Source organism: Lynx canadensis, chromosome D1, assembly GCF_007474595.2.
Source record: "Lynx canadensis isolate LIC74 chromosome D1, mLynCan4.pri.v2, whole genome shotgun sequence".
NCBI classification, from domain to species: Eukaryota; Metazoa; Chordata; class Mammalia; order Carnivora; family Felidae; genus Lynx; species Lynx canadensis.
The window spans coordinates 109741881-109755303 of NC_044312.2; the positions used below are offsets into that span (position 1 = coordinate 109741881).

Below are 13423 nucleotides of genomic sequence, written 5' to 3' on the forward strand. Positions count from 1 at the left end.
CAGAGCACGGTGGAAGGGGAGTTTAAGGATTGGCGAGTAGTTTGATTTGACTAAGGAAAGGGATATTGGGTTCGGGGGAGGAGAAGCTGGACCTGTACTTACATGTACTCTACTGCGTACAGGACAGTGCCTGAGAACACCGCTCGGAGCCAGGCTGCCTGGGTGTACCTGTGGTGTTATCTATTGCTCTGTACAGATGCCCCCCAAATTTAGTGATGGAAACCCACCTTTTCGTGCTCACAGAGTCTCCGGGTCGGTAATTTGGCTGCGGCACGGTAGGAACAGCTGGTCCCTGGTGACGATGTCCGAGGCCTCAGCTGCGAAAACTCAGAGGCTGGGGGGTCATCAATAGCCAGGGGTTTGGAATCACCCGCAGGCTGTCACTCACACATCTGGTGGAAGATGCTAGCTGCCGGCCGGGACCTCAGCAGGGGCCAAAGCACCCCATGTGGTTTCTTTGCGTCAGTCACGGTGGCTAGGGTTCCCAGAGAGCCGGGCAGGAGCTGTGTCACCATTTATGACCTGGTCTCAGCATCACTTTTGCTATAGTCGCAAGTCTGCCCAGCGTCAAGAGGACGGAAAAGAGCCCCCGCATCCTAATGGGGGATGTCACATTTGGGACATGGGAAATGTCACATTGGGTCATGGGAAACACCATGGTTATCTTTTTTTCTTAAACATAATCTAGAAGTACATCATACTGCTCAGGAACAACAAGCAAAACACAACAAATCACAAATTCGGTGGCATAAAACAACACACATTTATTTGGCCGCTGCTTGGAGGTCCAAAGTCAAAAACAAGTTCCAGAAGGAACTGGAGCCTCCAGGGGAAATACTCTTTCAGCTTCACCTTCTAGAGGCTGCCTGCTCTCGTTGGCTCATGCCCCCTTCCTCCCCTCTCTCCAACCTCCTTCTCTCATCACGTCTCCTACTTCCTGTTCACCCTCTTGTCTCCTTGTAAGACCCGCTGTGATTACATTTAGGGGATAGCTGTCTTTTTAAATACAGTTTGCCACCCTAGGTTTGAATCCTGCTCTGCCATTTACTGCCCGTGTGACCTTTGGAAACTTACTTTACCTCTCGGTGCCTTTGTTTCCCCATCTGTAAAATGGAGATCACTCCCCCTAGAGCTGACATGAGGCTTAAATGAGTTAACATGTGTGCAATACTTAGAACATTTCAAAAAAATTTTTTTAATGTTTATTTATTTTTGAGAGGGAGAGACAGAGCGTGAGCAGGGGAGGGGCAGAGAGAGAGGGAGACACAATCCGAAGCAGGCTCCAGGCTCTGAGCTGTCAGCACAGAGCCCGAGGCGGGGCTTGAACTCAGAGACCATGAGATCATGACCTGAGCTGAAGTTGGACGCTCAACTGACTGAGCCACCCAGGCGCCCCAAGAACATTTCATATTATGGGGGTGCCTGGGTGGCTCAGTTGGTTGAGTGTTTGATTCTGGATTTCGGCTCAGGTCATGATCGTAGGGTTGTGGGATCAAGTCTTGTGTCGGGCTCCTCGCTGAGTGTGAAGTCTGCTTAGGATTCATTCTCCCTCTCACTCTCTCTCTCTCTCTCTCTCTCTCTCTCTCTCTCTCTTTCTCTCTCTCTCTCTTCCCCCACCTTCTGCACCTCTCCCGCGCTCATGCACTCTCTCTCTCTAAAAAGAGAAAAAGAACATTTCATGTTAGGTAATATATGTATATTTGAAAATGAAAGTTTATACTAGTTTCCGTAGGCAGTGGGGAGTTGTTGAAGATCTTAGAATAAAAGAGTGTCACGGTGCGAAGCCTGCTGGGGTGTTTTACACTAGCAATCCTTCTTCCCTCAGAGTCTGCTCTGCATTCCGAAATGACGTCCAGGCTGAAGAGCTATGAATTCCATGGGAACCATTTTCAGGTGACACGGGGGGACTATGCACCTATCCTCCAGAAGGTGGTGGAGCACCTGGAGAGAGCCAAGGTAGGGCTGGCTGGGGGCTGAGGCATGCAAGCTCCAGATCCCTCTGGGCATCAGAGACAAGTCAGGACAAGTGGGTGGCCTGAGACTGACCGACCCTTGCTCCCCCCCCCAGGCATATGCAGCCAACAGCCGGCAGGAACAGATGCTGGCTCAGTACATAGAGAGTTTCACCCAGGGCTCCATCGAGGCCCACAAGAGGGGCTCCCGCTTCTGGATACAGGACAAAGGCCCCATCGTAGAGAGGTGAGGCACGAGCCTTCACCCCGGCTGCCCCCCTCCTGCCTGCCCCTTTTCTATCTCTGCCCTTTTCTCCCCCAGTTACATCGGGTTCATCGAGAGCTACCGAGACCCCTTTGGTTCCCGTGGAGAGTTTGAAGGTAACTTCTGGGAAAAGGGGGTCAGCTTACAAACCCTTATCCCATGTCCCCTGAGAGTTCTCCCCTCCCACCTTGACAGTAATAACAACAATAATCAGAACCAGTGTTGATGATTTACCACGTAGCCCTTAACTGTATTAGCTCCTTTGGACATCATCGTCCCATGAGAATTGCTATCCTCACTGTACAGAGGTGGTTGCAGAGGTTGGTGAGTGGCTAAGCCTGGAACCTCGGCTCTGAGCCACTTTGCTGTTCTGCCTTTGCTGTCTGGTCCAGAGCCCAGCTTTGCCGCTCACCGGCTGTGTGACCTCCCCAGCTGTGTAAACCCAGAGATGAGCATCCCTCACTCCCTTTCAGGTGTCGTGGGAAGTGAGGTATTCTATGTAGGCTGTCAACGCAATGCCAGGCACAGGAAAGGTGCTGGGTGAGTGGGAGCATAATCAACATCATGATTGTGAACTTGACTTGGCTGCTGTCCTCCCAGGGCAGGTGGGAAGCTGCCTTAGCCTCCATGTCTATGCCCATATCCCCAGGCATCCAGCCTGAGGATTTAGACTTCTGTGCCAAGCCTTATCCTCCCCAGCCCCTGGAGATAGAGTCTGAAGCACCCAGCTGCTAGAAGCCAGAGAGATTAGCGTGGGAGGAGAGAGGAAAGCCCCAACAGCCCCTGGGGGCAGCTTAGATCTGAGCTCGTAGATGCAGGCCGAGGGGGCAGGTGATGCAGGTACCAGAGGGGAGGACAGGTGTGTGCACCTGCAGCTTCTGTGCCTGGGTCCTGATTCTCCAGGCCTCTCTCAGGGTCAAGACCCCAGAATCTCCTAAGCAGCCTTGATCTCAGAGGCTCCCCTTTTTACCCCAGTTCATTGTGATTATTAGAAAACGAGTCCATGTTCGTGGTCACAAATTTTGAAAGTAGAGGAAAAGAAATCATCTGTGATTACACCCACCTCAAGGTTAAAATTGGGAATGTACATTGTGATTTTCATTTTTATATAGAGCTGTAAATGTTTCAAAATGTGTGTGGGGGGATTTAAAAATCCATGTTTGTTGTAAGTAATTGGAACAATACCTAAGTATGTAGGATACAGTGTGAAATTTCCCCCGTGACACTCCTCTCCAGAGGTCACCACTGTTCACAGTTCACTAAAGGTCTTTCCAGAGCTTTGTTTAAGCGCGCACGCGCGCGCGCACACACACACACACACACACACACACACACACACACCTTTTAATTCGTCCAGGTAAATGAGGTCATGCCGTATATATTGTTCTGCCACTTGCTTTTTTTACTGAATGTTTTGGATATCTTTTCAAATCAGTATGTATCGACCTACCATGTTCTTTTTATCTTTTTTATTTTTATTTTTTATCATTAAAAAAATTTTTTTAATGTTTATTTCTTTTTGAGAGAGAGAAAGACAGAGTGCAAGCAGGGGAGGGGCAGAGAGAGAGAGACAGAGAGAGAGAGAGAGAGAGAGAGAGAGACAGAATCTGAAGCAGGCTCCAGGCTCCAAGCTGTCAGCACAGAGCCTGACTCGGGGCTCAAACTCACGAACCATGATGTCATGACCTGAGCCAAAGTCAGATGCTCAACTGACTGAGCCACTCAGGCGCCCCAATATTCTTTTCACTTTTACTTATTTATTTTTTTAAGTAGGCTCCACACCCAACGTGGATCTTGAACTCACGACCCAAAGATCAAGAGTCACATGCTCTACCAACTGAGCCAGCCAGGCTCCCCCCATGTTCTTTTCAGTAGCTGCATAATATTATAATTTCCCATGACATTCAATATTGTGCTACATGTCTAACAGTTACATGGTGTGCCATCATATAGCCGCCCCCTAATTTATTTAACCAGTCCCTGAGATTGCTTTTTCTTCTTTGCTATTTTATTATATTTTTAAAAAAATTTTTTAGCTTTTATTTATTTTTGAGAGACAGAAAGAGACAGAGCATGAATGGGGGAGGAGCAGAGAGAGAAGGAGACACAGAATCCGAAGCAGGCTCCAGGCTCTGAGCTGTCAGCACAGACCCCGATGCGGGGCTTGAACCCACGAACCCGTGAGATCATGACCCAAGCTGAAGTCAGATGCCTCACTGACTGAGCCACCCAGGTGCCCCTCTTTGTTATTTTAATCATCCCAGCTTTCTGGCCTGGTGTCAATTCCACCTGACAGAGTGGCTCCAGACAGGGAGGCTTCGTCCAGTCTAACCCTTGGCCAAGTTAATCCATTCTTTGCAAGAGCCTGACCAGGCAGTAGTCTAGGCCAGTCCTTTCCAAGGTATAGGTCATGCAGGGTTAACACGAATTACACCATGAAGGGTTCAGTGCTAAGCAGCAAGGGGTCTTGCCTACAGGACTCTTCAGTACCTCTAATATGCAAACGTACATTAGGAATCTCTAAGAAGTCAGTGATAGAGCATATAGTGGTATCCAAACTTATTTAACCAGGAAGCTCTTTCTTTATGAAGGCCTTTATAGAAACAGCATTTTATGGAGTACAACTTTAGAAACTGTGCTTTAAGCTGGGAACTCCTAGCTTAAAAACTCCTTTTTAATTCTAAAAGGATCAGCCCCAGCCCTCCTGCATAGCAGCCTCACCGTGCAAGTCAGATGCTCTAGCCATGCAGGACAGCTCAGTTTCTCCAAAAAGAAGAGCATCTTTTTTGTTCATGCAGTCCCTTCCACTGGGAATCCGATCCTTTACCCACCGCCCCCTATGTGCTCCCCGCGATCTCCTTTAAGATCCATCTCAGGTGTTACCCACTGAAGCCTTCTCCTTACAGCCCACCCACCCCAGTGACCTCCACGAAGGCAGGGCCAGGCCTGGGTCACTGTTCTCCCCACTGGTCGGCAAAGGGTATTGCACACAGCAGGCATTCGATACATGCGTGATGGCTGGAAGTGGGGTATAGGATCCCTCCCAAGCCCTGCCAGCCCACAGCCCCCCTCCTTCCCTGCAGGCTTTGTGGCCATGGTGAACAAGGCCATGAGTGCCAAGTTTGAGTGTCTGGTGGCAAGCGCAGAACAGCTGCTGAAGGAGCTGCCCTGGCCCCCGGCCTTCGAGAAGGACAAGTTCCTCAGCCCCGACTTCACCTCCCTGGATGTTCTCACCTTCTCTGGCTCTGGCATCCCTGCTGGCATCAACATCCCCAACTGTGAGCTTCCTCAGGCCCCTGAAGCCATCACGGTATCCCCCCTGAGCCTCCAGGGTCACCCCTCCCCCTCACACACACACCCTGGCCACATGCTGCCCTAATCAGTTCTCCATCGCAGCCTGGTCCCCTTGTCTCGACTCCTTGTCTGTGGCCTTGATTTTTGCCCCTCTCCCGGTTCCCTCCCCGCCTTCTCCAGATGACGACCTAAGGCAGACGGAAGGCTTTAAGAACGTGTCACTGGGGAACGTGCTGGCTGTGGCCTACGCCACACAGCGGGAGAAGCTTACCTTCCTGGAGGAGGATGACAAGGTGGGCACTGGCAGCCCGAGGGTCTGGGTTGGGCCTGGCCTGACCTCAGCTGACACGGGAAGGCAGAGGGGTCCTGGGCAGGGAGAGGAAAGAGCAGGGCCAACCACTTCCCAGCCTGGTGGCCCCGTGACTTGGCCTGTTTGCTCACCTGTCGAACAGTGGAGGCAATTCCTTCCTCCTGGGTTGTTGCAAGGGTGAGGTGGGCCATGCGGTGCCCTGCGCAGAGCCTGGCATAAAGTAGACGGCGGGCCCTCTGCCTGGCAGCAGGGGCATTAGTGGCTTTGCGGCTGTGGTGGGGCGGCAGACAGCGTGGGTCTCTACTTGCCTTGGCAGGACCTGTACATCCGCTGGAAGGGGCCCTCCTTTGATGTGCAGGTGGGACTGCACGAGCTGCTGGGACACGGCAGCGGCAAGCTCTTTGTGCAGGTGAGAACGCGCCTGCAGCTCCCCTCCCCCGGGATCAACTCCACCCTGGATGAGTCTGCTTCAGTCTTTGCGCTCAGGGGTTCTGGGTTAGCTGGGGAAAATGGCCCCTTAATGAGGGGAGTTCCTATCTCTCCCTCCCCTAAGATGTCCCAGGAGCCTCAGGGGTGCAGGGCCCGCAGGACAGTCCAGCTGTGGTCTGAACAGGAAGACTTGCGAGGCTCAGGCCAGGGAAGCCTGCCCTGGGGGTGTGACTCAGATAGCCCCAGGGACAGGGAGGCTGCGAGGGGCAGTCTCTGGATGCGCCCAGTCCTGAGGCTGCAGCATGGTCTGTCTTTGTTCTACTTACTGTTCCCTGGAGCCTGTACCTCTCCAGGTATTACAGGGAGTCACTTCTCCCCAGGGCAGCCCCTTCCTGCCAGCCGGCCAGAATGGCTGGAGCCCCTTTGACAACCACTCAGGGAGTATGGAGAAGACAGACAGCCTTTCTGTCAGGCTGAGAAGAGCCCATCCTGGACTGCTAGCATGGAACTGCACAAATGAGATGACCAGAGGCGGCTGGGGCCAGGACATTGGAGGGAGCGGGGTTCTGGGTTGGGCCTGTGCCCTGTGAGTTGGGGCACCTCACTGAGTGGGGAGGGGCTGGAGGTCAGGAGGATCCAGAGAGCAGCTAGTGGGGACAGCAGCCTGGCATTGGGCCCTGTCCAGGCTTTGAAGTCACAGGGAAATGTGGATAAATGTGGCCACACTATGTCCTTGGATAAGTCAGTTCTCCTTAGTGAGCCTCATTTGGCCCCTCTGCAAAACAGGGACCCTGACTCCTACCACATGGGCTATTGTGAGGAATAAAAGCAAAGCCCTTGGGCTTGCCTGATGCAGTAGGCCCTCTGAAAATAGGTGTTATTGTTGAGATAGTGTGCACGAAGGTTATGTGCTCTGATTCCACTTTGGGGCTGAGAGTCTCTGAGCCTCAGTTTCCTCCTCTGTGGATGAGGGTGATAGGACCTCCCTCGGGGGGGGGGAGCAGTTATGAGGAATAAACGGCAGGTGCATAAAAGACACTTGGCACACGGAGTGGATAGCTTATTTGAGGCAGAGAATCACAGGCTGTGGGCTCTTCCAGCGTGGCAAGGGGCTGGGAAACACATGGGGGGCAGCAGCCAAGCTTTCTGGCCCACCCACTGATACATATCTGGGGTCTGGAGATCCTGGGTCTGGGTTTTCAAGTGACTGGGGGTTCTGAGAGGGCAGCCAGTGTCACAGGACTCAGGTTTGGAGGCAGCAGCGTGCGGATGGCCCTTGAATCCCCGGGCTGAAGTCCTGGGCTGGGGCAGAGGCAGCTTTCCCTCATTGCCTCCTGTCATGACCCTTCTGCAGGATGAAAAAGGAGCATTTAACTTTGACCAGGAAACAGTGATCAACCCAGAGACAGGGGAGCAGGTGAGGGCGGCCTCGGTGGAGCCCCAGGGTGCTGGGCTGGGCATGGCTGGGGGAGCAGCTGCCCCTAAGCCTGCTTCCTGGGCCTCCTCTCCCAGATTCAGAGCTGGTACCGGAGCGGGGAGACCTGGGACAGCAAGTTCAGCACCATCGCCTCTAGCTATGAAGAATGCCGGGCTGAAAGCGTGGGCCTCTACCTCTGCCTCAACCCCCAAGTGCTGGAGTATGAGCACCAGGCATGGGGGGTGGGCCTGCTGTGTAGACGGAGGGTGTGCTGGCCGAGGGGTGGGTCAAAACCCAGGCAGCCTCTGACTGGCCCTGCCACCACCCTGTCCCTCCACCAGGATCTTTGGCTTTGAGGGGGCTGATGCGGAAGATGTGATCTATGTGAACTGGCTCAACATGGTTCGGGCCGGGCTGCTCGCTCTGGAGTTCTACACCCCTGAGGTGTCTAGCTGGAGACAGGTAAGGACCAAGGTCAGGATTCTAGGTGTAGGGATTGGACAACCATATCTACCTACAAGGTACATGAACTGGGTTTAATCCCAGACTCTACTGCCTATGGTCGGGGGTGGGGAGGGGGGTGGGGAGGGTAAGTCACACTGCTGTGAGCCTCAGTGTCCCTGTCTGTGCAATGGGAGTAATAATCCCCCTGCCCCCTTCTGATGGCAAATCAGATGAGGTGATTTTACTATGACTGCTAATAGTTGACTTGTGTAGGACTTACTCCGTGCCACACACGTTTCTAAGCACTTTACCTGAATTGACTTATTTGTTCCCAGTGTCAACCCCAGGAGGTAGGTGTGTTATTACTCTCATTGTAGACACGAGGCAATGGAGGCACAAAGAGATTAAGTAACTTGTTGGTAAGTAGCAGAGCCAGGATTCAAATCCAAGCGGTCTGCCTCCAGAGCTTTAGGCTAGACTGGTCAGTTATGAGATGTGTTTCGGAAATAAGGTAAGCAGTAGGGACGTTTTTGAAAGTTATACAAGTATGTTCTAAGGAGGCGATCTTATGTCATCAAAAGAGCACATGTTTTAGAGTCAGGAAACTTAGGTGTAAGTCCTTGCTCTCTGTAACAGCTGTGTGATCCTGAGCAAGTCAGTTCACCTCTCTGGGCCTCTGTTTTGTCATCTGTAAACTGGGGATCCTGATGCTCACTTGGTCCCACTGTTGAATGCAAACAAGATGTGGAGGAGAAGGTGCTTGGTGACCTGGACTGCGCGGGACCCCCGGAGACATCTGCTATCATCAGGGTGGGGTTTGGAGCAGAGAAAGGCATAGGGGTTGGTAAAGGGGAGCACAGGGCTCACGGTTCTGCCTGGGAATGGCCTTCCTATTTCCCAGGAAAGCCTGTCTTCCCTTGTGAGCAGAGAAGGGAGGAAGCATTTAAGGCAGAAAAAGGCCCACGGAATGAGGGAGAATACGATGGTAAGAATTAACTGACAGTTAATGAGCACATACTGTATGTTAGGCCCAAGCTCTTGATATGTCTTCCATCAGGGTTGCAAATGATTCCTTTCTTCTTGGCTCTGGCAGGCCCACATGCAGGCCCGGTTTGTGATCCTGAGGGTCTTGCTGGAGGCTGGCGAGGGACTCGTTACTGTCACTCCCACCACAGGCACTGATGGGCGGCCAGATGCCCGGGTCCGCCTTGACCGCAACAAGATCCGGTCTGTGGGCAAGCCTGCCCTGGAGCGGTTCCTCAGGAGACTTCAGGTAAGCAGGGGCCTCTTGCCCTCCAGACTTGCTCTCCAGCACCACCTTGTAGCCTTCCGATCATCCGTTTATTTATTAATTTATTTTTATTTATTTATTCAGTCATTCGACAAGTCTGTATACCGAGTGTTACCACGTGCCAGGCACTGAGATGAAGGGAAGGCTTACTACCGAGAAGGGAAACAATAAACATGTGAACAATTAGTGAATGAGATCATTTCAAATCACGAAAAGACCTGTACAGGCAGTAAAACTTGGTGATGTGATAGCAAGCGAGATTGGAGGGGAAAGGGATGCAGAGCCCCCTTAGCCTGGGTGGTCAAGGAAGGCTTCTTGGAGGAGATGGTATTTAAGCTGGAACTTGAGTGGCAAGGAGGAACCTTGGCTGTGAGAAGATGTGAGAGCAGAAGAAACAGGAAGCACAACGTCTGGTTTGGGGATTGGACTGAGCTTCGTGGGTTGAGGGACAGGAGGAGGCCTGGAGCTTAGTAGGTAAAGGACAGTGGTCAACGTGGCCCTGGCTGCTCTCCCATGTCGGGATGCTTAGAGCCGGGACCTCTGGGGGTTCTGGTGTCAGTATTAACCAGCTGTGTGATTGGGGCAACATGCTCTGCCTTGCTGGGCACCACTTTTCTCATGTGTTAAATGGGATACATTCCCTGCCTCACCTGGCAGGAATCACATGAAACGACATACTGAGATAAAATGTGTTCTCCAAGCCAGCGTGACGTTAGGTGTGGTCCATGGATCACCAGCATCAGCATCACCCAGGAGCAGGCTACAAATGCAGATTCTTGGGCACCACCCCAGACCTGATTCAGAAGTTGTGAGAGCAGGGTCCAGGAATATGCATGTTTACCTGCCTGCTAGGTGAGTCTGACACTCAGCAAAGTTTAAGAGCCACTGAAGGCTCGCTCTTCATGGTGCAGCGACTTCCATTGGAGCGGGGTCCTGCCAGCTTTTTCAACCAGTAGAAGGCCCAGCTTTTCAATTCAGCAAATACCTCTGTGTTTATACTCCTGCCTATTTCCAGAAAGGCATTTTTTCTTCTTTTTTTTTTAAAGAACAATGATGTATTATTTTTTTTTATTATTATTATTTTTAACGTTTATTTATTTTTGAGACAGAGCATGAACGGGGGAGGGTCAGAGTGAGGGAGACACAGAATCCGAAACAGGCTCCAGGCTCTGAGCTGTCAGCACCGAGCCTGACGTGGGGCTCGAACTCACGGACCGCGAGATCGTGACCTGAGCCGAAGTCGGCCGCCCAACCGACTGAGCCACCCAAGCGCCCCAAGAAAGGCATTTTTTTAAATAAAAGATATTTGGCCGTTAAAGTAAAATTAGAAATTAAACGTCAGTAGATGCAAAATGCAATATGATGTCTTAGATTCTGGAATAGAAGAAGGCCATTAATGGGACAACTAGTGAAATCTAAATTAGGTCTAGAGTTTAGTTGTTAGTAATGTACCAATTTTGTACAATGTTAACAACAGGAGACGCTGGGCAAGGGGCATATGAGAACTCTTTGTTTTATCTTTGCAGCTTTTCTGCATATCTGAATTATTCCAAAATAGTTTGTTAATAGTAATAATAATAATAACAACAACAACAAGTCACTAGGTGAAGGAGTCAAATCTCCCAAATCCTAGGCCAATATTGAACTGTGACTGAGTATTGAACAAGCACAAAGTGTTCCGTTCTAGGGACTGAACCAGTTCAGTCTCTGTATAAGAGGAATCATTCAGCAGGATGGACAGTGACCTCAGCAATAGTTTTACAGAAGAAACAGAATATGGAAGCATTTCTGGTGTGGCTATTTGTTTTATTAGCCCCTTAGTAAAAGCCAAGAGCACAGCAAGGAGACCGCAAGCAGGGAAGATGAAGGCATTTCCGTAAGGAGAGGCTTCAGCCGGGGTCACACACACAGTCCATTTTGGCCCACCGTGTATTGTGAAAATTGGCAAGGTTGGGTATAAATCTGTATTTCTGTCTTCTTGGAAGGACTGGCATCAGTAGGCTCAAGTCCCATGTGAACAAGAGGCTGAAACTAAGTAGGAGCCACCATATTTGGACATCTGGGCATGGCAGGACTCTCCAGTTTGCCAGGTCTACTCCCTACTACCTATACCTGCCTTAGTCAGGTTTATGAAACCATCTGCCTCCCACTGGCATCCGTGTTACCAGCTCTCTGGTTTAAGCTCATGGGGTCTGACATGTCAGCTTGGTGAATGTGTGTTCAGTACTTCCGTGTGTTCAGTACTTCCGTGTGCTCAGTACTGTTGGGAAGACAGAAAGACAAGATGTTCTCTTTAACTGAGCCCTCAGAGGTCCCTGTTGGTTTTCTTTACTAGAGCTAATAACCTTGTAACCCTGGGTCTAAGAGGAAGAGGCTTACCTGGTGGGAGCCCTAGCAGGAGTCCTACTTTGCCACCTGCAGATCAGCAGAAGAAAGGATCAGACCCACAAAACGTCAGATACTTGGAAAAAAGTCACATGGAACTCCCAGAAATAAACTATCCAGCCAATGAAACTAAAAATAGGCAGGTTAAACAAGTTTTAGATTCAGCTAAAGATAAAAGAAAATATACAGCAGGTAGCACAGAGACAAAGATAGAAATTTTAAAAGAGGGGCGTCTTGGTGGCTCAACTAGTTGAGCATCCAACTCTTGGTTTCAGCTCAGGTCATCTCACAGTACGTTTTTGGGCTCTGCACTGAGCATGGCGCCTGCTTGAGATTCTGTCTCTCTTCCCCCCCGTCTCTCTCTCCTGCTCTGCTCTCTTTCTAAACACACACACACACACACACACACACACACACACACACACACAAAACTTAAAAAGGAAAAAAAAAAGAAAATTTAGAAGAGAAGTGGAGAGTCATGGGAGACAATGTGAAAAGGTCTAAGGAAGTAAACTGAAACTTTAAGAGGAAAGGAGAGAGAGAGGGAGGGGGAAGACATATTAGAAGAGATAATGGCCGAGAATTTCCTAGAATTGAGTAAAGACCCAATTCATAAGTCCATCAAGTTTTAGAATTCAGGGAGGAGAAGGAAATACATAGAAAATAGAAGGGGAAAAATCACAAATATAAGAGCAGACACAAAGGAGCTGAAATACAACTATGGAGAAGACCAACAAGTCCAAAGTTGATTATTTGAAAAGATAATAAAATCGACAAACATTTGACAAGGTTTGTCAAGAAAAAGAGCGAAGACACAAATAAAAGTAGAAACTTAAAGGGCACATAAGTACAAATATATCAGAAACTTACGTCAATAAAATTCACAACTTTGTTGAAGTGGACAAATTCTTAGACAAATAAAACATACTGAAGTCCACTCATGAGTAGATGACTCGAATGGTCCTTCAGCCATTATAAAAATTAAATCAGTGATCTAAAGTCTTCTTACAAAAAATACTAAGAGTTTTCTGGTGAATCCTTCAGAATATTCAAGTAACAGGTGGTATCAATCTTACATAAACTCTTCCAGATAATGGAAAAAGAGAGAATGTTCTCCACCTCATTTTATAATGCTAGTTTGACCTGGATACCAAAGTCAAAGATAGTTCCAAAAAGGAAAATGTAAATACCAAAATTCTAAACAAGATCCTAGCATACCAAATCTAGAAAATACCAACTTGGATTTATCCCAGAAATGCAAGGTTTATTTAGCATTAGAAAATACATTTATGAAAGTTGCATATTAACAGATTAAAAGAGAAAAACCACAATCATCTCAATAAATTTAGAAAAACTCTTAAAGACCCTTTATATCCATTTATGATTAAAAAAAAACCTCTTTAAAAACTCAAGAGTTTAGGGGCGTCTGGATGGCTCGGTTGAGTGTCCGACTTTGGCTCAGGTCATGATCTCGCAGTTTGTGAGCTCAAGCCCCGCATCGGGCTCTGTGCTGACAGCTCAGAGCCTGGAGCCTGCTTCAGATTCCATGTCTCCCTCTCTCTGCCCCTTCCCCACTCATGCTCTAGTGATTCTCAAAATGAATCTCAAATGAATAAACATTTAAATGTTTGAGAAT

At 49.6% G+C, this 13423-nt stretch overlaps 1 protein-coding gene across 5 annotated transcripts in view; it reads left to right on the top strand.

Annotated features, from left to right (window-relative positions):
- Positions 1-13423, top strand: part of DPP3 (dipeptidyl peptidase 3) — a 35236-nt gene that overhangs the window by 14701 nt on the left and 7112 nt on the right. For all 5 annotated transcript variants that reach the window (XM_030331460.1, XM_030331459.1, XM_030331463.2 and 2 more), the window contains exons 7-16: positions 1826-1956; positions 2069-2199; positions 2275-2333; positions 5301-5495; positions 5692-5804; positions 6138-6230; positions 7605-7667; positions 7763-7887; positions 8009-8129; positions 9205-9384. In XM_030331460.1, coding sequence (XP_030187320.1) covers positions 1826-1956; positions 2069-2199; positions 2275-2333; positions 5301-5495; positions 5692-5804; positions 6138-6230; positions 7605-7667; positions 7763-7887; positions 8009-8129; positions 9205-9384 — 1211 coding nt within the window. The remainder of the gene's footprint in view (positions 1-1825; positions 1957-2068; positions 2200-2274; positions 2334-5300; positions 5496-5691; positions 5805-6137; positions 6231-7604; positions 7668-7762; positions 7888-8008; positions 8130-9204; positions 9385-13423) is intronic.